The 14,699-nt window shown below is 44.5% G+C and overlaps 1 protein-coding gene across 1 annotated transcript; it reads right to left on the bottom strand.

The window, feature by feature from the left end:
- Positions 1-1,018: 1,018 nt before the first annotated feature.
- LOC124692086 (MLO-like protein 1) lies at positions 1,019-8,563 on the bottom strand. Its single transcript, XM_047225386.1, has 13 exons — positions 8,400-8,563; positions 8,008-8,286; positions 3,254-3,370; positions 3,100-3,151; positions 2,888-2,979; positions 2,709-2,783; positions 2,522-2,610; positions 2,378-2,427; positions 2,193-2,233; positions 1,802-2,011; positions 1,570-1,637; positions 1,433-1,493; positions 1,019-1,219 (listed from the first exon to the last, which is right to left on the bottom strand). The coding sequence occupies exons 1-13, from the start codon at positions 8,523-8,525 to the stop codon at positions 1,019-1,021; spliced, it is 1,461 nt and encodes a 486-aa protein (XP_047081342.1). The 5' UTR covers positions 8,526-8,563.
- Between the last annotated feature and the right edge of the window lie 6,136 nt (positions 8,564-14,699).

Genomic DNA, 14,699 nt, shown 5'->3' with positions numbered 1-14,699 from the left:
TACTGTTTGGGGTCCTCCATGCATTACTCGCTCGATTGCACATAACTAGGACGTGGTAGTGTTCATGGTATCTCGGGTCTATGTTTCTTGCTACCAGATGTTGCAAGCAAGAAGTAGGTATTTGTGTAGAGATCAAGGTATGGAGGACGCCACACCTTGCCGTATTGGCTCCTAAGCCACCGAGTTCCATTTTGTTCTCTATAATTCTTGTACTCATAATCAAAAATTTCACTTATCTGCTTGCTTAAATTTTCTAGTAAGTTACTGTCTTGTGCAGTTGAAAGTGATGCCTGAGCTGTAAAAGATAAACTACTAATTAGTCTGGTGCCATTATGTCAAATGTAAATTTAGGTCAAATAATTTCCAACAAAGACACTTTTGATCTTCTACACTTTGGGTATCAGGCATATATATGAAGGACTTGGTGGCCCATGCAGGAGAATGAACTCAAGCTACAAGCAACACAATAGAGATGCAGCCCTAACATATTGAGGAGCATCGTTTCCATCTAGCTTACATCTTATCTCGATTAGATCCACTATAACATGTAATCTTCGAGATAATATAGAGAACAAGGCGTGGGTATGGCTTTTTACCCACCACGAGGCCCTGAGCATTGGTACATCACATCTTTTTTTTTTCCTTTCATACCTCCAAAGTGTGATGATAGTGTCCCATTGTTGCCTACCATGACACAAAAATCGTATATATACCCATCATGCAAGGATTTTGTGACCGGCAGATCGTCATCAATATAGCTTGAAAAATAAGTTGAAGATGGGTGTGTGATCACACTTGGAGGGAAATAACATCACTTATAATAAACATCAAAATTATGTGGATTCTTCTACTTTTGTAAGCATACAATTTAATTTAATTTGATTCCATATCGAGTGAGCACATCAAGAGACAGAGCTACCAAAGGATAACTTTTGCAATAGTAGTTTGCAGAAGAGAAATAACTGTACAATTTACCAAATGGTACTCTAGAACCCTTTGCATCGACAAATGTATAAAATTATATTAGCCTAGTTGTCCCTTGCTCCACCAATGAGGTGTCCCGTGTATTTTGCAGTTGAATTTCTCCACTATTTGCCTCAATAGTTGGTGAATTTGTTGCATATACAGTTGTTCTGCGTCTCCTAGCCTTTTCAGCCCAGGCGGCAAGGCCTTCAGTCACATTGTCATCAAATATAGATTTCTTGAATGAATTTCCCATCTTCAATAATAAGGAGATGAAATTAGAATACAATTTTACATTAACATGTAGTAGTTATACCATGTTAATAGGTATCTATATTGTGGCATTAGATTGCGAAAACGAACTTTGTATTGCTCAAGTGTTAGCTATTTATAAGTAAAATTAAAGTGAGTTCTAATGAAACCCCAACAAAAAGGCTAATATATTATCCCTTTCTCTAGGTGAACTCACATGAGAGACGATGGCGTAAAGCGGTAGGGTGATGTATCCACAAAGAAGCTGGCTAAGGACACTAAAAGAAGAAGAGCAATGATTACATTCTCAAGATGTGTTAATATGACATTGCAGTGTAGTGATTTTTCTTGTACCTTATGACAACTCGAGTAATAGCGTATGCTTGGTTTCCCATGATGCACGATTTGAAGCCATACGTTACCTGCAAGGTTCATGATTGTGCGAGTTAGCTCTACTTGTACTTATTATATTATGATTCGGGACTATCAACTATGGAACATATAGTCCATACAAGTGCATCATTAATACGATAGACAAACCAGAAGTCAATTTGGGCTGACGATCGACCAATTAACTTGTTCTTACCAAGAGCCAAAAGAAAAATGCAATTTCAAATGCATTTTGGAATAGGACGATGTGGATCAACAAGAGGACTAGTTTAGGCCGACGGAACCAAAAGAAATCATCTGAAGGTGATACTACTAAATTCCCTCGGACCGCAGTGTGCTTTTGCGCAACCTCATAAGCCAATTCTGTGATAATGTGCTCCATCTTACTTCCTACCACAAGTAGCATCTGCCAAACAAATATGCATAAATTCATGTCATGATTGATTTTGGCAACTTTTCAGGGCCATCAAATTATGCAGAAGTCTCGTCTCACATAAAAGTATAAATTAAAGCTCTGAAACATGCATATATATGGAGTAAATTTTGTCTTCATAATTTTTTTCTTGATGTATATCATGGTTACTTACGATGAATGGAACCAACGATATCCAAATGTAGACATACCATCCTACAATAACAACAACAAAAGTGTGAAGTTATGTTTCACATAAAGCAACAAATACTACCTAGTGGACTAACCAAACACATAAGTATATAGAAAGAACTTGATCATGTTGGTGGGTTATAACGTAAGACTGCTAGTGATACATACCTTGAACATTCAACAATAAGAATATCATAAGCATAGCCCAAAGGTACCAGCTGCATTAGAAAGACATGAACGCTAGTTAGCAATCTTCTGTATTGATAAATGCCATGCATTTGTTATTTTGTAATAGTAGAATTGATTATTTACCTGATACCAACGACTTTTTTGAAATCAACCTCCAATGCTCTAATCATGTAATTGTAAAACTTGAACTTTGGGTTTCCACTACAGTGTTTCTGTGAACACGGGGAAGAAGTACATATCAATTTCTTCCACTAAAATGGCATACACGAAAGCATGCATATAAGTGACCTGTGTTTGTAACAATGATTACCATGATGAAACCAAGTCGCATTACTGTGTAGTCCTCCTCGGTGACGGATCCATAGAATTGTTTGAAGAAGGAGCGCTAAGATGATGATGAATTTATCTTATTTCCCAATTACAGTCAAGAAAAAAGATGCAAAATGGATTTTGTAGGGACAATTAAAACACAGAATAGAAAAAAAGTACCATCCAGCCAACTGTCCTCCACCGTTTTCTATGACCTCTAAAGTGGTCTTGAATAAATTTGAATTCTTGAACATGCTTGATCATTTGAGAGGCTGCAGCAAGTTACGGCCCAGCATTCATAAGCAGCAAAAATATGACATATAACTTCATCTTGAGGAAAAGCTGTGAACTCATCACACGCTAAATTAAACCGAGAAGTGTGTGTATCTTACCGTCAGCATCGTTTTCTTGGATTTTGGTCTCCCAATGTCGCCAATTTCTCGTCTAGAATGACAGGTAAATTAACAACATGTTTAGGAAAAGTAGGATAGATTAATTACTTGTTAGTACTAGAAACGAACATCTAGTTTGAGCTTTGGTTGGTACCTGCGCCATTCCCAGAAGAACAGTAATGGCACTAAGAACGAAATGAGTGACCGCCAGAACGAAGATAAATATGTGTAGCTGGTGAATAGCTTCAGCCGAGAGTAATGGAACCTTGCCCTAATTGCCAAATGGCACCAAACGAATCGGTAGATAAGAATACAGTTGAAAGGACACAGAAAACAAAAGGTGCAGGTAGCAAAGACCAAAGTATAGTTCCGTTCTGTCCAAGGTCGACATGTAATAAAGTAGGCCATGAATTAGCAGCTATGGGTGGAGTCGGTACCAGGCGATGTATATGCAAGCGAGTACCAGACGATGTATATGCCAAAATAATCAGACTATGCCTCGTCTCCGTTGGGTGGAGTCAGTACCAGACGATGTATATGCGCCGAACCGAGGTACAATTCAGCCTTCTCCGCTGCTCGGTATACCGGTGCTGCCAGGGTCACCGGTTTCAAAATCGGCGTCGGTGTCTTCAGCTGCCTAGGCGAATGGGCCAGTCGTCGCTGCGCGGGCAGCAGACTCTACTCCCTCGCGTGAGCAGCAAGTAGCGTGGGCGGCCGATGCCTCGCCGGTGCTTCACGCGCTGCTGACGCCCAGTCCGGACCGGCTCAAGGCCCTGTCGGGCAACACTGCTGGGCCACAGGTGGCGGGTCGGTCGGTTCATGTGCGCGAGGCGGGGCAGGGTGCGTCGCCTATGGCGTCACCACCGTGCTCTGGTGGTGGGCCGGATTTCGGGTCAGCTGGGGACGGGCTTGGCATCTGCGTCTTCAGGCCAGGGTAAGGAGGGGTCGTCACCGCCATCACCCTCTCCTTCGCCTCGGTAGTCGACGCCTTCAGTTCGAACGGAGGGGGTGCCTCCGTCTCGTCCTCCACCTCCACACCCTCTCCCTACTCCAATGCTGGAGGTTAGGCGGAGTGAGCGGCATACAGTGGCCGAGGATGGGTGGGGTGTCACGGATGAGGATATGATGCAGAAGGTGATGCGTCGTAAAGCCTCCAAGAACCTCGACTCAGATGTTATGTATAGCTCCTCCACTTCTTTAACTACTTTCTCAGATTCTAAAATTTTGCCTAATTTGACTAGAGTAGGGATTTCTTTGGGTCGCCGTCCTGAGGATATTTTAGTTTCGGCTAATGTCTTGAGAGGCATTTGGAACATGAACGTATATCGCTTGTTCCAAAAGCTTCGACTGGGCTTGAAACACCTATTTTAGAGGAGGAGGAAGGTGATGTCATCTCAGATGGTCACCTTCTTTCGGTTCTAGTAGGTAGTATTTCAGAGGTGGACTTGAAACAGTCGAGGCTTGATTCATTTTTTGATCTCAAAGCTTCTCAATGTAATTCCAAGTCTCCAGCTTAAAAAAATGAAAAGAAGCAGGGGTGGAAAACTACAAAATCTAAAATAGTTTTCAGATGAATGGCATGCTTAGAAATAACAAAGGTCTTGGTGACTTGGCTAAATATTCTCGTATTGCCGATTGTTGTAAGGACTATAATTTAGATTTTTTAGCTATTTCTGGGACGGGTAGACAAGATTACTCTCGAAGCCTTCTAAACCGGTTATACCGGAGGTTTAGACTTTGAGTGGTTTGCTCGGCCTCCTCGTGGTAGTCTGGCGGCTTGCTTGTCGGAGTTCGATCGGATACCATGGAAGTCTTGGCTAGTTATGATGGCGAGTACCATATTAAACTCACTATTTGGAACAGAGTTGATGGTTTTATTTGGAGTCTGGTCGCCGTTTATGGAGCAGCTCGGGACGAGTTTAAGGCCGACTTTTTGCGTGAATTGGTTAATCTTGCAAAGGATAATCCACATCCAATTCTTATTGGGAGAATGTTAATTTGCTGAGATTCCAACACGAGAAAAGCAAGGACCATTTTAATAATCATGTCTTTCTTGTTTAATGATGTCATTGACAGTCTAGACTTGAGAGAGATTTTGATGGTTGGTCGACAGTTTACATGGGCCAACAGTTTACCTGACCCAACATACGAAAAACTAGATCGTGTATTGATGGACACTGACTGGGAAGATAAATACCCGCTGGTTTCTGTACGCGCTCTGGAACGTATTGAAAGACTGTCTGATCATGCACCCATACTTTTGACTACAACAAATCCTAGACCTCCGTGTAAGCATCCTTTCAAGTTTGAACCTGGATGGCTACAGCGGGATGAAGATACGGTCAAGACTGTGTGGGAAAGACCGGTCTCTGGTAATACCCCCATATTAAGGTGGAATAATAAGATGCGTGCCTTATGCAAACACCTTTCTAGTTGAGCTAGCCATACAACCTATATTCTTAAAAAAGAGAAGCTTCGCTTATCATCCGTCATTGATGAGTTGGAGGCTTGCGCTGAAGTAAGACCGCTATCAAGTCAGGAGATTGATTTAAACGCCAGTACAACGCTCAATTAGCGAGTCTTCTTTGCGAGGAGGAGTTGAAATGGTATCAATGTTCAAAGGCTCAATTTATCTTGGAAGGATATTCGCATACGAGATATTTTCATGGGATTGCCAATGGCCATCACAGGAAAAAACTTATACAATCTCTGGCATAGGATGACGGGTTGATTGAAGTCCATGAGAAGCTCAAATCATATATTACAAATTATAATAAAGGTCTATTTGGATCTCCCGAGGAGAGTTCTCTCTCGATGAGACTCAATTGGCCGACATACCCCAGGTGTCCATTGTGGAAAATAATTTATTGACAGCTCCTTACTCCGAGGAGGAAGTCAATAAAGCTATTTTTCAAATGAAACACAACAAAACCCACCGGATGTTTCCCACCATAGTTTTATCAGACCTTTTGGGAAACTATCAAGGTGGACCTTCTACAGATGTTTGGTGTTTTACACACTGGACAGTTAGAGTTATTTTATCTAAATTTCGGTGAGGTTATCTTGTTACCAAAGGTCAATGAGGCAGAAACGATTCAATAATATAGACCTATATGTCTCTTAAATGTTAGTTTCAAGATTTTCACGAAAATGACCACCATTAGACTTAATACAGTGGCCAATCATGTGGTGCAGCTGTCACAGACCACCTTCATGCAAGGACGCAATATCCTGGATGGGGTAGTCATTTTGCATGAAGCGGTGCACGAGTTGCACACTAACAAGTTGAATAGGGGTAATTTCAAAATTAGATTTTGAGAAGGCTTATGATAAAGTTAAATGGTCTTTTCTTCAGCAGACACCGAGTGGTGTTCTTTGATCAATGATTTCGTGTCCGGTGGTAGTGTTGCGATCCGCGTCAATGATGACACAGGTCGGTACTTTCAGACAAGAAAAGGGTTATGCCAAGTCAACCCATTATCACCATTGTTATTTAACATTGTTCTTGATATGCTTGCCATTTTGATCGAATGCGCAAAGTCTGATGGTCAGAGTCAAGGAGTGATTCCACATCTTGTTGATGGTGGTTTATCAATCCTTCAATACGCCGATGATACAATTTTATTTATGGAACATGACCTTAAAAAAGCTCGAAATCTCAAGTTAACCTAGGTAGCTTTTGAGCAATTGTCGGATCTCAAAATCAACTTCCATAAAAGTGAATTGTTTTGCGTCGGTGAAGCCCAGGATGCAGCAGCCTCCTAAGCGGAGCGGTTTGGATGTGGGCAAGGCCAGTTTCCTATTCGATATTTGGGGATCCCGATTCATTATCGGTGATTAACAATTGCTGAATGAAAACTGGTGGATGAAAGACTAAAGAAACGTCTTAGTAGCTGGAAAGGTAAATTGTTGTACCTAGGATGAAGACTGGTGCTCATTAACTCAGTACTCACTAATATGATACTATATATTATATCCTTCTTTCTATTGCCAAAAGGTGTATTACACAAGCTCAATTATTATTAATCTAGATTCTTTTGGCAAGGGGACAGTGAGAAAAGGAAATGTCGACTGCCGTCTCAAAGATCAGGGTGGTCTGGGTGTTCATGACCTTGAGGTAAAAAACTCAGCGTTATTAGGTAAATGGCTTTTTAAGATGCTTACCAAAGATTGGGGTATGGATCTTCTTAAGAGAAAGTACATCGGAGAGAAAGCGCCATCCCAAATCCTTTGGAAATCTATGCATTCACATTTTTGGGTTGGCTTTATGGCTATGAATAAGTTTTTCTTCTAATATGGTACTTTTTCGATAAAATATGGACCGCAGATACGTTTCTTGGAGGACTCATGATTAGAGAATGGTCCTCTCCGAAAACAATATCTAGCGTTGTATAGTATTGTGGGTTGCAAAAGTGATACCATTGGTCCTAGGCTAGCTGCATGGAATGCCCCACTTTAACGTTTGAAATCCATTCAACTTTCGCAAGACTCAGATAAATTTCGTTGGAACTTACATCCCAATAGGACGTTTTCTATACGGTCGCTATATAATGCGATTATCCAATCTAATATACCATAATAACAAGAAAATCTGGAAGATGAAAATACCACTTAAAAAAAGATTTTTGGCTGATATTTACGTCGTGAGGTAATCCTAATCAGACATAATCTTGTTAAGCGTAATTAGCATGGAAGTAGTATGGGTGTTTTCTGTCACTAGAATGAGACGATAAACCACTTGTTATTCCAATACCGCTTTGTTAGATCTATATGATCAGTCATCTAAGTAGCTTCTAAACTGTATACTCCGACTAGTGTCGCAAATATTTTTAATAATTGGTTTCATAGTATCGATCTTAAATTTAGAATGCTGATTAGGGTGGGAGCCCTTGCTGTTGCTACCGGTACCTTTTCCATGCAGTAGCCTTCGGAGTCGCCTCCTCCTCCAGCCAGGAGCCGCCTCGCCCCCGCGAACACGGCGTCGCCGAGGTGCTCGGTCTTGTGCGACGCGCGCGGCGGCGGCTTGCAGGGCAGTAGGTGGCGCATGATGTCTGGGTTTACGCACCACCTCCCCATGGGGCCCTGCAGCACGTTGAGCAGCAGGGAGATGAACCCCAGCAGCATCAGCTCCTCCTTCACCTTGAGCAGGGCCTCGTACAGTGGTTTCTTTCGGCTCCTCATCAGCCTCTGCGTGCGAATCAACAGTCAGCTGGTGATCGGCCGAGTGGACGACAGAAGCTAGCTGCAGCTCCATGGCCAGGTGTCCCATTGCTGCAGGACGGAAGTACTGACGCATGTACCTTGCCTAGGCGATGGAGCAATCGCTCGAAGATCAGGGAGATGATGACGATGATGGAGCAGACGGCGGCGACGATCCATGTCGGCGTGAACTCCAGCGGCCTTGCTTTCCCTCCTCCCCCGGCCATGGCGGCACAAGGGTCAAGATCACACCTCTATCCTTTTAGTTATTCGTCAACTGAGTCAACAGGGGCCGGCGTACATCCGAATGAAATGGCAAGCAGCTGTTCCTGAATCTTGATTGACTTATATAAGGCGAATTAACTGACATGGTCCTCAACAAACATATTGAGGTCTTATTTTTCTGCTGATAATGGTCTTACGGATTGACTTGGCACGCTAACTTAGACATAGAAAAAAGGAGCAATAACCCGTTAGCTTCCTGGATAGTTCCACTGGCATGTGCCATGTGAGTCCATACTACTATCCCTCAACTGGAAACCTGAATTCATATAGTAGCCCAGTTTGGGATGATTGGTATGATGCCCATGTATGATCCCAACCTTTGTATTACTACCAAATTTGGTAACTTTGATTTGATTTGATCTTTGTTTGGTTAGTTTGTTGCCAAAAAAATGTGGTGCCATAATATGCGGGTTCGTGTAGGTTGCATGCATGAATGTTTACCTTTTGCCGTCACAACCTGTCATATGTCATCGAACTGGTTGCACCCTTACTGAAAAACAGTGGTGCCCGGCCATTGTCCGTATGGGCAAAAGGTTGCTGCCAAATTTTGGTAAGGTTCCACAATTGTTCACTGATACCTAACCTTAGCAAAACTTGGCTGATTCAACAGGCAAGCAAATTGGTGACCAAACAATCTCTCCAAGAGTCCAACTAGCTAGCCCAGGTGCTACTGGTGAAAAGCAGATCTCGTCGAATGATGTGAACTAGATATTTTTGAAGTTCCTTAAAATAATGTTTCGTCCCGTTATATTAATATGGGAATGACCTCTTTGAAGTTCAGGATAGTCTAAGCCTAGCGCTTATCTTAGCTTCTTTTGCTGACAGGTTGCATTATTTCAGCTTAATCTCTAAGTAAAAGGTACGACAGGATCACATTCGCAACTATAGTACAATTAATACACTTGTTTTCAAATGCGATCTGGGACGCGGCGTGTACAAAATTCAAAGTCACCGGGGAGACTGGGAATTGGGACTCTCAAACAGTCAAACTTTTGGTAATTTGCCTGCACAAGCGTTCAGTTCTAAGAAAATAAGATGTTGCTACGAAATATCCATATATATTGACCAGGCTAGCACGTCCTTAATCTTTTCTGTAGCTTCAAGCCTTGAACTAAGGAAGGCTTTATCTACGACCAAACATTTTTTTTGAAAGATCCAGCAAATATTGGATTTCGATGTATTAGCAGAGGAAAACTCGTACAACAGACTGTACAGCGCGTCGGTGTCGCCTAGATGAAATTAGTCTGGAAACGAGAAGAAAAGGGAAAAAAAATGAAAAACAATTTAGGGCGACGAGCCAACCACCCTGTGGCACTGTTTCGCCACCCCAGCAAGCACAATCACATCCCCTGCCTCATATGGGGATGGTCGAAGCTTGTTCCAAGGCCGCCGCCTCAGCGCCCAACCACCGTCCGGGGCCGTCACCCCGTTGCCCTCCGACCTTGCCGGCGAAGTCACGCTGCCCGGCAAGCAAGACTCCCACGAAGCACCAAGGACTTCAAGAAGATAGCGACGAGGGCGCCGCCACTGCCCACTCCATCGGAGTTCGGGTTTTCACCCGAAGAGACCTTGGGCTTCGTGGTGTGGGAGGGGAGGGTTCCACGACAATGCCTTCATAAAGGAGTAACGACACCCGAAGGTGCCATCATTATCGGCACCAACCCAAGGCTAGTGCGAGGCTTTCGCCCGAAACACCGACACCCAACTGAGCACCTAGAGGAGACATGCCACATGGGGCATATAGTTGTGCACCGCTGACCTCGCCGCTGACTGCCAACTTCAGCAAACACAGCACCAGCAGCGGCACCTCCTACCGCGATAGATGTGTCGAACTAGAGCACCTATGTCGCCGCCGTTTCGGGGCCGCCGCCCTGGCATCCCAGAAGCGAATACCTACAACCGTATGCTGGAACACGTCGTCACCCACGCCACGCTCCGCTGAGCCAAAATGCTCCGACGCGTCAGGCCTAGATGTAGCCGCGCGGGGCCAGATCTGGCTTGCACGCTCGAGACACATCACAGCTGAGGGTCTGCCGCATTGAGGGGTCGTAACCGACCTGCTGCTCGCCGCCAACGGAGCACCTCGTTGCCGACCATGCCACAAGTTGCGGCGCCGACCATGCTAGTGCAGGCCCAGATCGAGCCCTAGAAGCCTAGATCTGGCCCGCACGGAAGAGCTCGAGCACCTGCCACTGCCGGACCGGCCGTAGCGCTGCCCGCACAGCCACCACGGCCGCCGAACCTGCTGAAGATGCCCGGGTCTGCTGCCCTAGTGCCCTTGCTCCGCCGCTAGTAGCACGCCATCCAGGGTGCCGCTCCAGCCGAAGACCCCCGCGCACGAGGGAGGAGGGCCCGCCGCCGGCTACCATACGGGCTTTGCCCACTGGTTGCCGCAGGGACTGAGCTAGGGGTGCCATCTAGGGCCACAGCCACCCCTGCCACCGCCCATTCAGAATTTTTTCTGAAAGCCCCCCTAAAATTTATGTAAATATAATCCCAAAATTTTGAAATATTGTCTATCTAGCCCCCTCCACGAAACATGGTTATTCAATTGGCCCCCTCCATACAATATTCCTGGCTCCGTCCCTGGTCTGGCGGCAACGAGGGAAGCGGGTGGAGGAAGGAGTCGGGGCTCGGGGGCGTGTTTAGTCGCCCGCGTCGCCTCCCTTTGAGCGACGCGGACGCGGTTCCGTGAATTCTGATGTCTCACCACCAAACTAGCATGCCCTTAATCGTTTCTGTACAAAGTTGAGATGAATTGGCCATCAACCACCATGCACTTAATAAGGGTATAGGAATGGCGCCAACTTGTCGCCGGGTACTACGCGGAGGGGCCATTGCTCTCGCAGATGCGTCTGTCGCAGATGGACGGACGCGTCCGCTACTCCCCCGAGTGCCAGCGACATGACCTTCGACCCCAACGCGCCGTTCTAGCTGGATTCGATGCCGAGGGGCAGCGGCGTCTTTCTCTTCCCCGTCGACCTGAACTCGTCACCTGACCTGCGCCGCCCGGAAAGCACCGACGGCCACATGACTGACGACACCGGCCTGCCCCGCAACCTCTTCGCCGACGAGAGCAGGAGCGGCCATCAGGTGTTCGGTAGCGCGTCCGGCTTGTCCATGGGCGACGACGAGGTGAGTTTCCTTCTTTTATGTGTTATGTGCATCGTAAACATTGTCGGCGACTCAAAGTAGGTTACTTGCCGCGTAGATTGCCGGCGGCACCGAGATCCTCACTGGCTTCATACGCCATGGCCACGCCTATGAACCCCCGTCGACGAGTATGAAGAAGAAGACGAAGATGGGGAGGAGGAGGTCCAGGAGGAGCTGATCGACACTGACACCGGCGTGACCACCACGACGACGATGAATAGGCGGACCGGCGGCACTTGTGGTCCTAGGTGGAGGTCTTTGGAGGATGAATGTATCATCAATGCATGGTAACAAGTGAGCTTTTGCCCCATCACCGACACCAATCAATCCTTCGGCAAGTACTACATCCTTGATTCATTCAACGAGAAGAAAAACTATGGTGAGTACGCCACCATCCACATGATCCGGAATGAGGGCGCCCTCTCTCACCGTTGGAACATCATCAAAGTGGCGTGTAGCAAGTTCCATGGCTACTATGAGAAGATTAAGATCCGGAAGGAGAGCGGCAAGACGATGGTGGATTGGTATGATCTATGTCCATTTGATGATGTCTATTTCATAATGCATCATAGTGTATCTATTTGATGATGTCCATCTTGTTCTATATATTGTTAATGAATCATGTAGATGCTCGACGCCCTCAAGATGTACAAGAGCCAAAACGAGGACAAAGATTTCCCCTTCATGCATTGCTTCAACAAACTACAAGGTTGCAAAAAAATGGGACGACATCCTCCACACTCTCAACAAGGACGACGTCGGGGAAGATGGGTCGGTCGATCCAGCCGACGCCTCCACCGGGCGCCCCATTGGAAACAAGAAGGCCAAGGCTGAGAGGAATGCGGCGCTGACATTGGCCGCCATGGACGCCTCCCTCGAGAAGATGATATCCTCCTTCTCAACGGAGAACAAGGAAGCGGCAATAGGGCCACCGTCGTGTGGAAGGCAATACTAGATAAGCAAGACATGAAGATTGAGTTGGAGAGGGAGAAGGTGGAGGCGGCGAAGATGGAAGCTCACGCCGTCGCCATGAAGGCCACCAACGAAGCGACGTAGCTTTCGTTGGCCAAGATGTCTCAAGAATCCAAGATCTTGATGGCTGACATGGTGAAGATGGACCCGTTGGCGAGGGCGTGGCACGAGATGTACCGTGAGTGCATCAGCCAAGAGGTCCTAGCGCCGCGAGCTGCGTTGGCATCCATGACTCCCCCAACACCGCCGACGTTCATGCCTCCCTGTAATGTCCCAGGTTTATAGACGATCGAGGGGTAGATTTTAGAAAGGGATGTGCATTGCATCGTAAATTACGGGGAAATTTCGCGCTTTTAAAACAAAACTGCATTGAAGGGGACAGGTTTCTCTCTCGACATCCTACAGGGTTAGGGTTTCGAGAGTGCGATGAACTTGTTCCTACTTAACTAGATTAGGGTTTTGAGAAGAGAGAAGAGAGATTGCATTACAATCTTAAGTTGCATGATTGAATTCCAAATTAAGTTGTATGATTGAATTCAAACCAAGTTGAATTTGAATTTCAAATTCAAACATTAAATGGATATTCCATAATTCAAACTTGAGTTAATTCAAGAAATAATTATAAGTAATCAAGAAGATAAATAATACAACAATTATGAAGGAGATATGCCCTAGAGGCAATAATAAAGTGGTTATTATTTATATCTTTATGTTTATGATAAATGTTTATATATCATGCTATAATTGTATTAACCGAAACATTAGTACATGTGTGATATGTAGACAACCAAGGAGTCCCTAGTATGCCTTTTAACTAGCTTGTTGATTAATAGATGATCATGGTTTCGTGATCATGAACATTGGATGTTATTAATAACAAGGTTATGTCATTATATGAATGATGTAATAGACACACCCAATTAAGCGTAGCATAAGATCACGTCATTAAGTTATTTGCTATAAGCTTTCAATACATAGTTACCTAGTCCTTATGACCATGAGATCATATAAATCACTTATACCGGAAAGGTACTTTGATTACACCAAACGCCACTGCGTAAATGGGTGGTTATAAAGGTGGGATTAAGTATCCGGAAAGTATGAGTTGAGGCATAGGGATTTGTCCATCCCGATGACGGATAGATATACTCTGGGCCCTCTCGGTGGAATGTCGTCTAATGTCTTGCAAGCATATGAATAAGTTCATAAGAGACCACATACCACGGTACGAGATTTAATTGGGAATTCTTCCCACGAGACAAAGACAAAAGTGTTTGTCAATGTTTCTTATTTCCGAGAAAGTGTTTCGAGTGAAGTATTTGAGTGGGAGGACAATATAATTTGATAAGGTTTATGAAACTGAGCATAATGATCGAGTAGCGCAGACATCGGAATTGGTTTCGGAAGCGGCCACGACGATCATGGCTCTCATGACTACAAAGTGTTTTAGCCATGGAGATCGAAGTACATATTGAACCTTGTAGGTATGGTTTACTTTGTGATCAAATAAATGATTTGTGGACAAAGGATTGATTTTGAACAATGATAAACCAACTACAAAACAAAGAAGTTATGATGGGCCACGACTCCGTTAAAATGGCCATGCGCCATGAAATCCAAGATAGATGAATACTTTATGAAAGTAAATGGATCTATGAAATTGATAGACTTGGATGAAATATCCTTGAAGAAAGCTTGACTTATCGAAAAATTGTTTACGACAAAGTTCAAAGAGTTGAATACGATAAGATTAGATCTTCCGTAGCAATGCTTATAGTCTATGTGGATTATTCTAGTAATCACTACATATTTCTTTTATGAGATATGCTAGTAGGATGGCAAAATACACTACTTAACAGAAGTATGTATACAAGATACAACCAAGAGTTTTGCTGGTCCGTGGAATACTAGATAGGTATACAAGCTTCAATTGGATGAAGTAAGTATCACGGAGTTGGAATCTTCACCGGATGAAATAGTCAAAGAGTTTT

The sequence above is a fragment of the Lolium rigidum genome, chromosome 2 (assembly GCF_022539505.1).
Source record: "Lolium rigidum isolate FL_2022 chromosome 2, APGP_CSIRO_Lrig_0.1, whole genome shotgun sequence".
Lineage (NCBI taxonomy): Eukaryota > Viridiplantae > Streptophyta > Magnoliopsida > Poales > Poaceae > Lolium > Lolium rigidum.
Note: the sequence above shows the minus strand (reverse complement) of the source record. Positions and strands in the feature narration are given on the sequence as shown.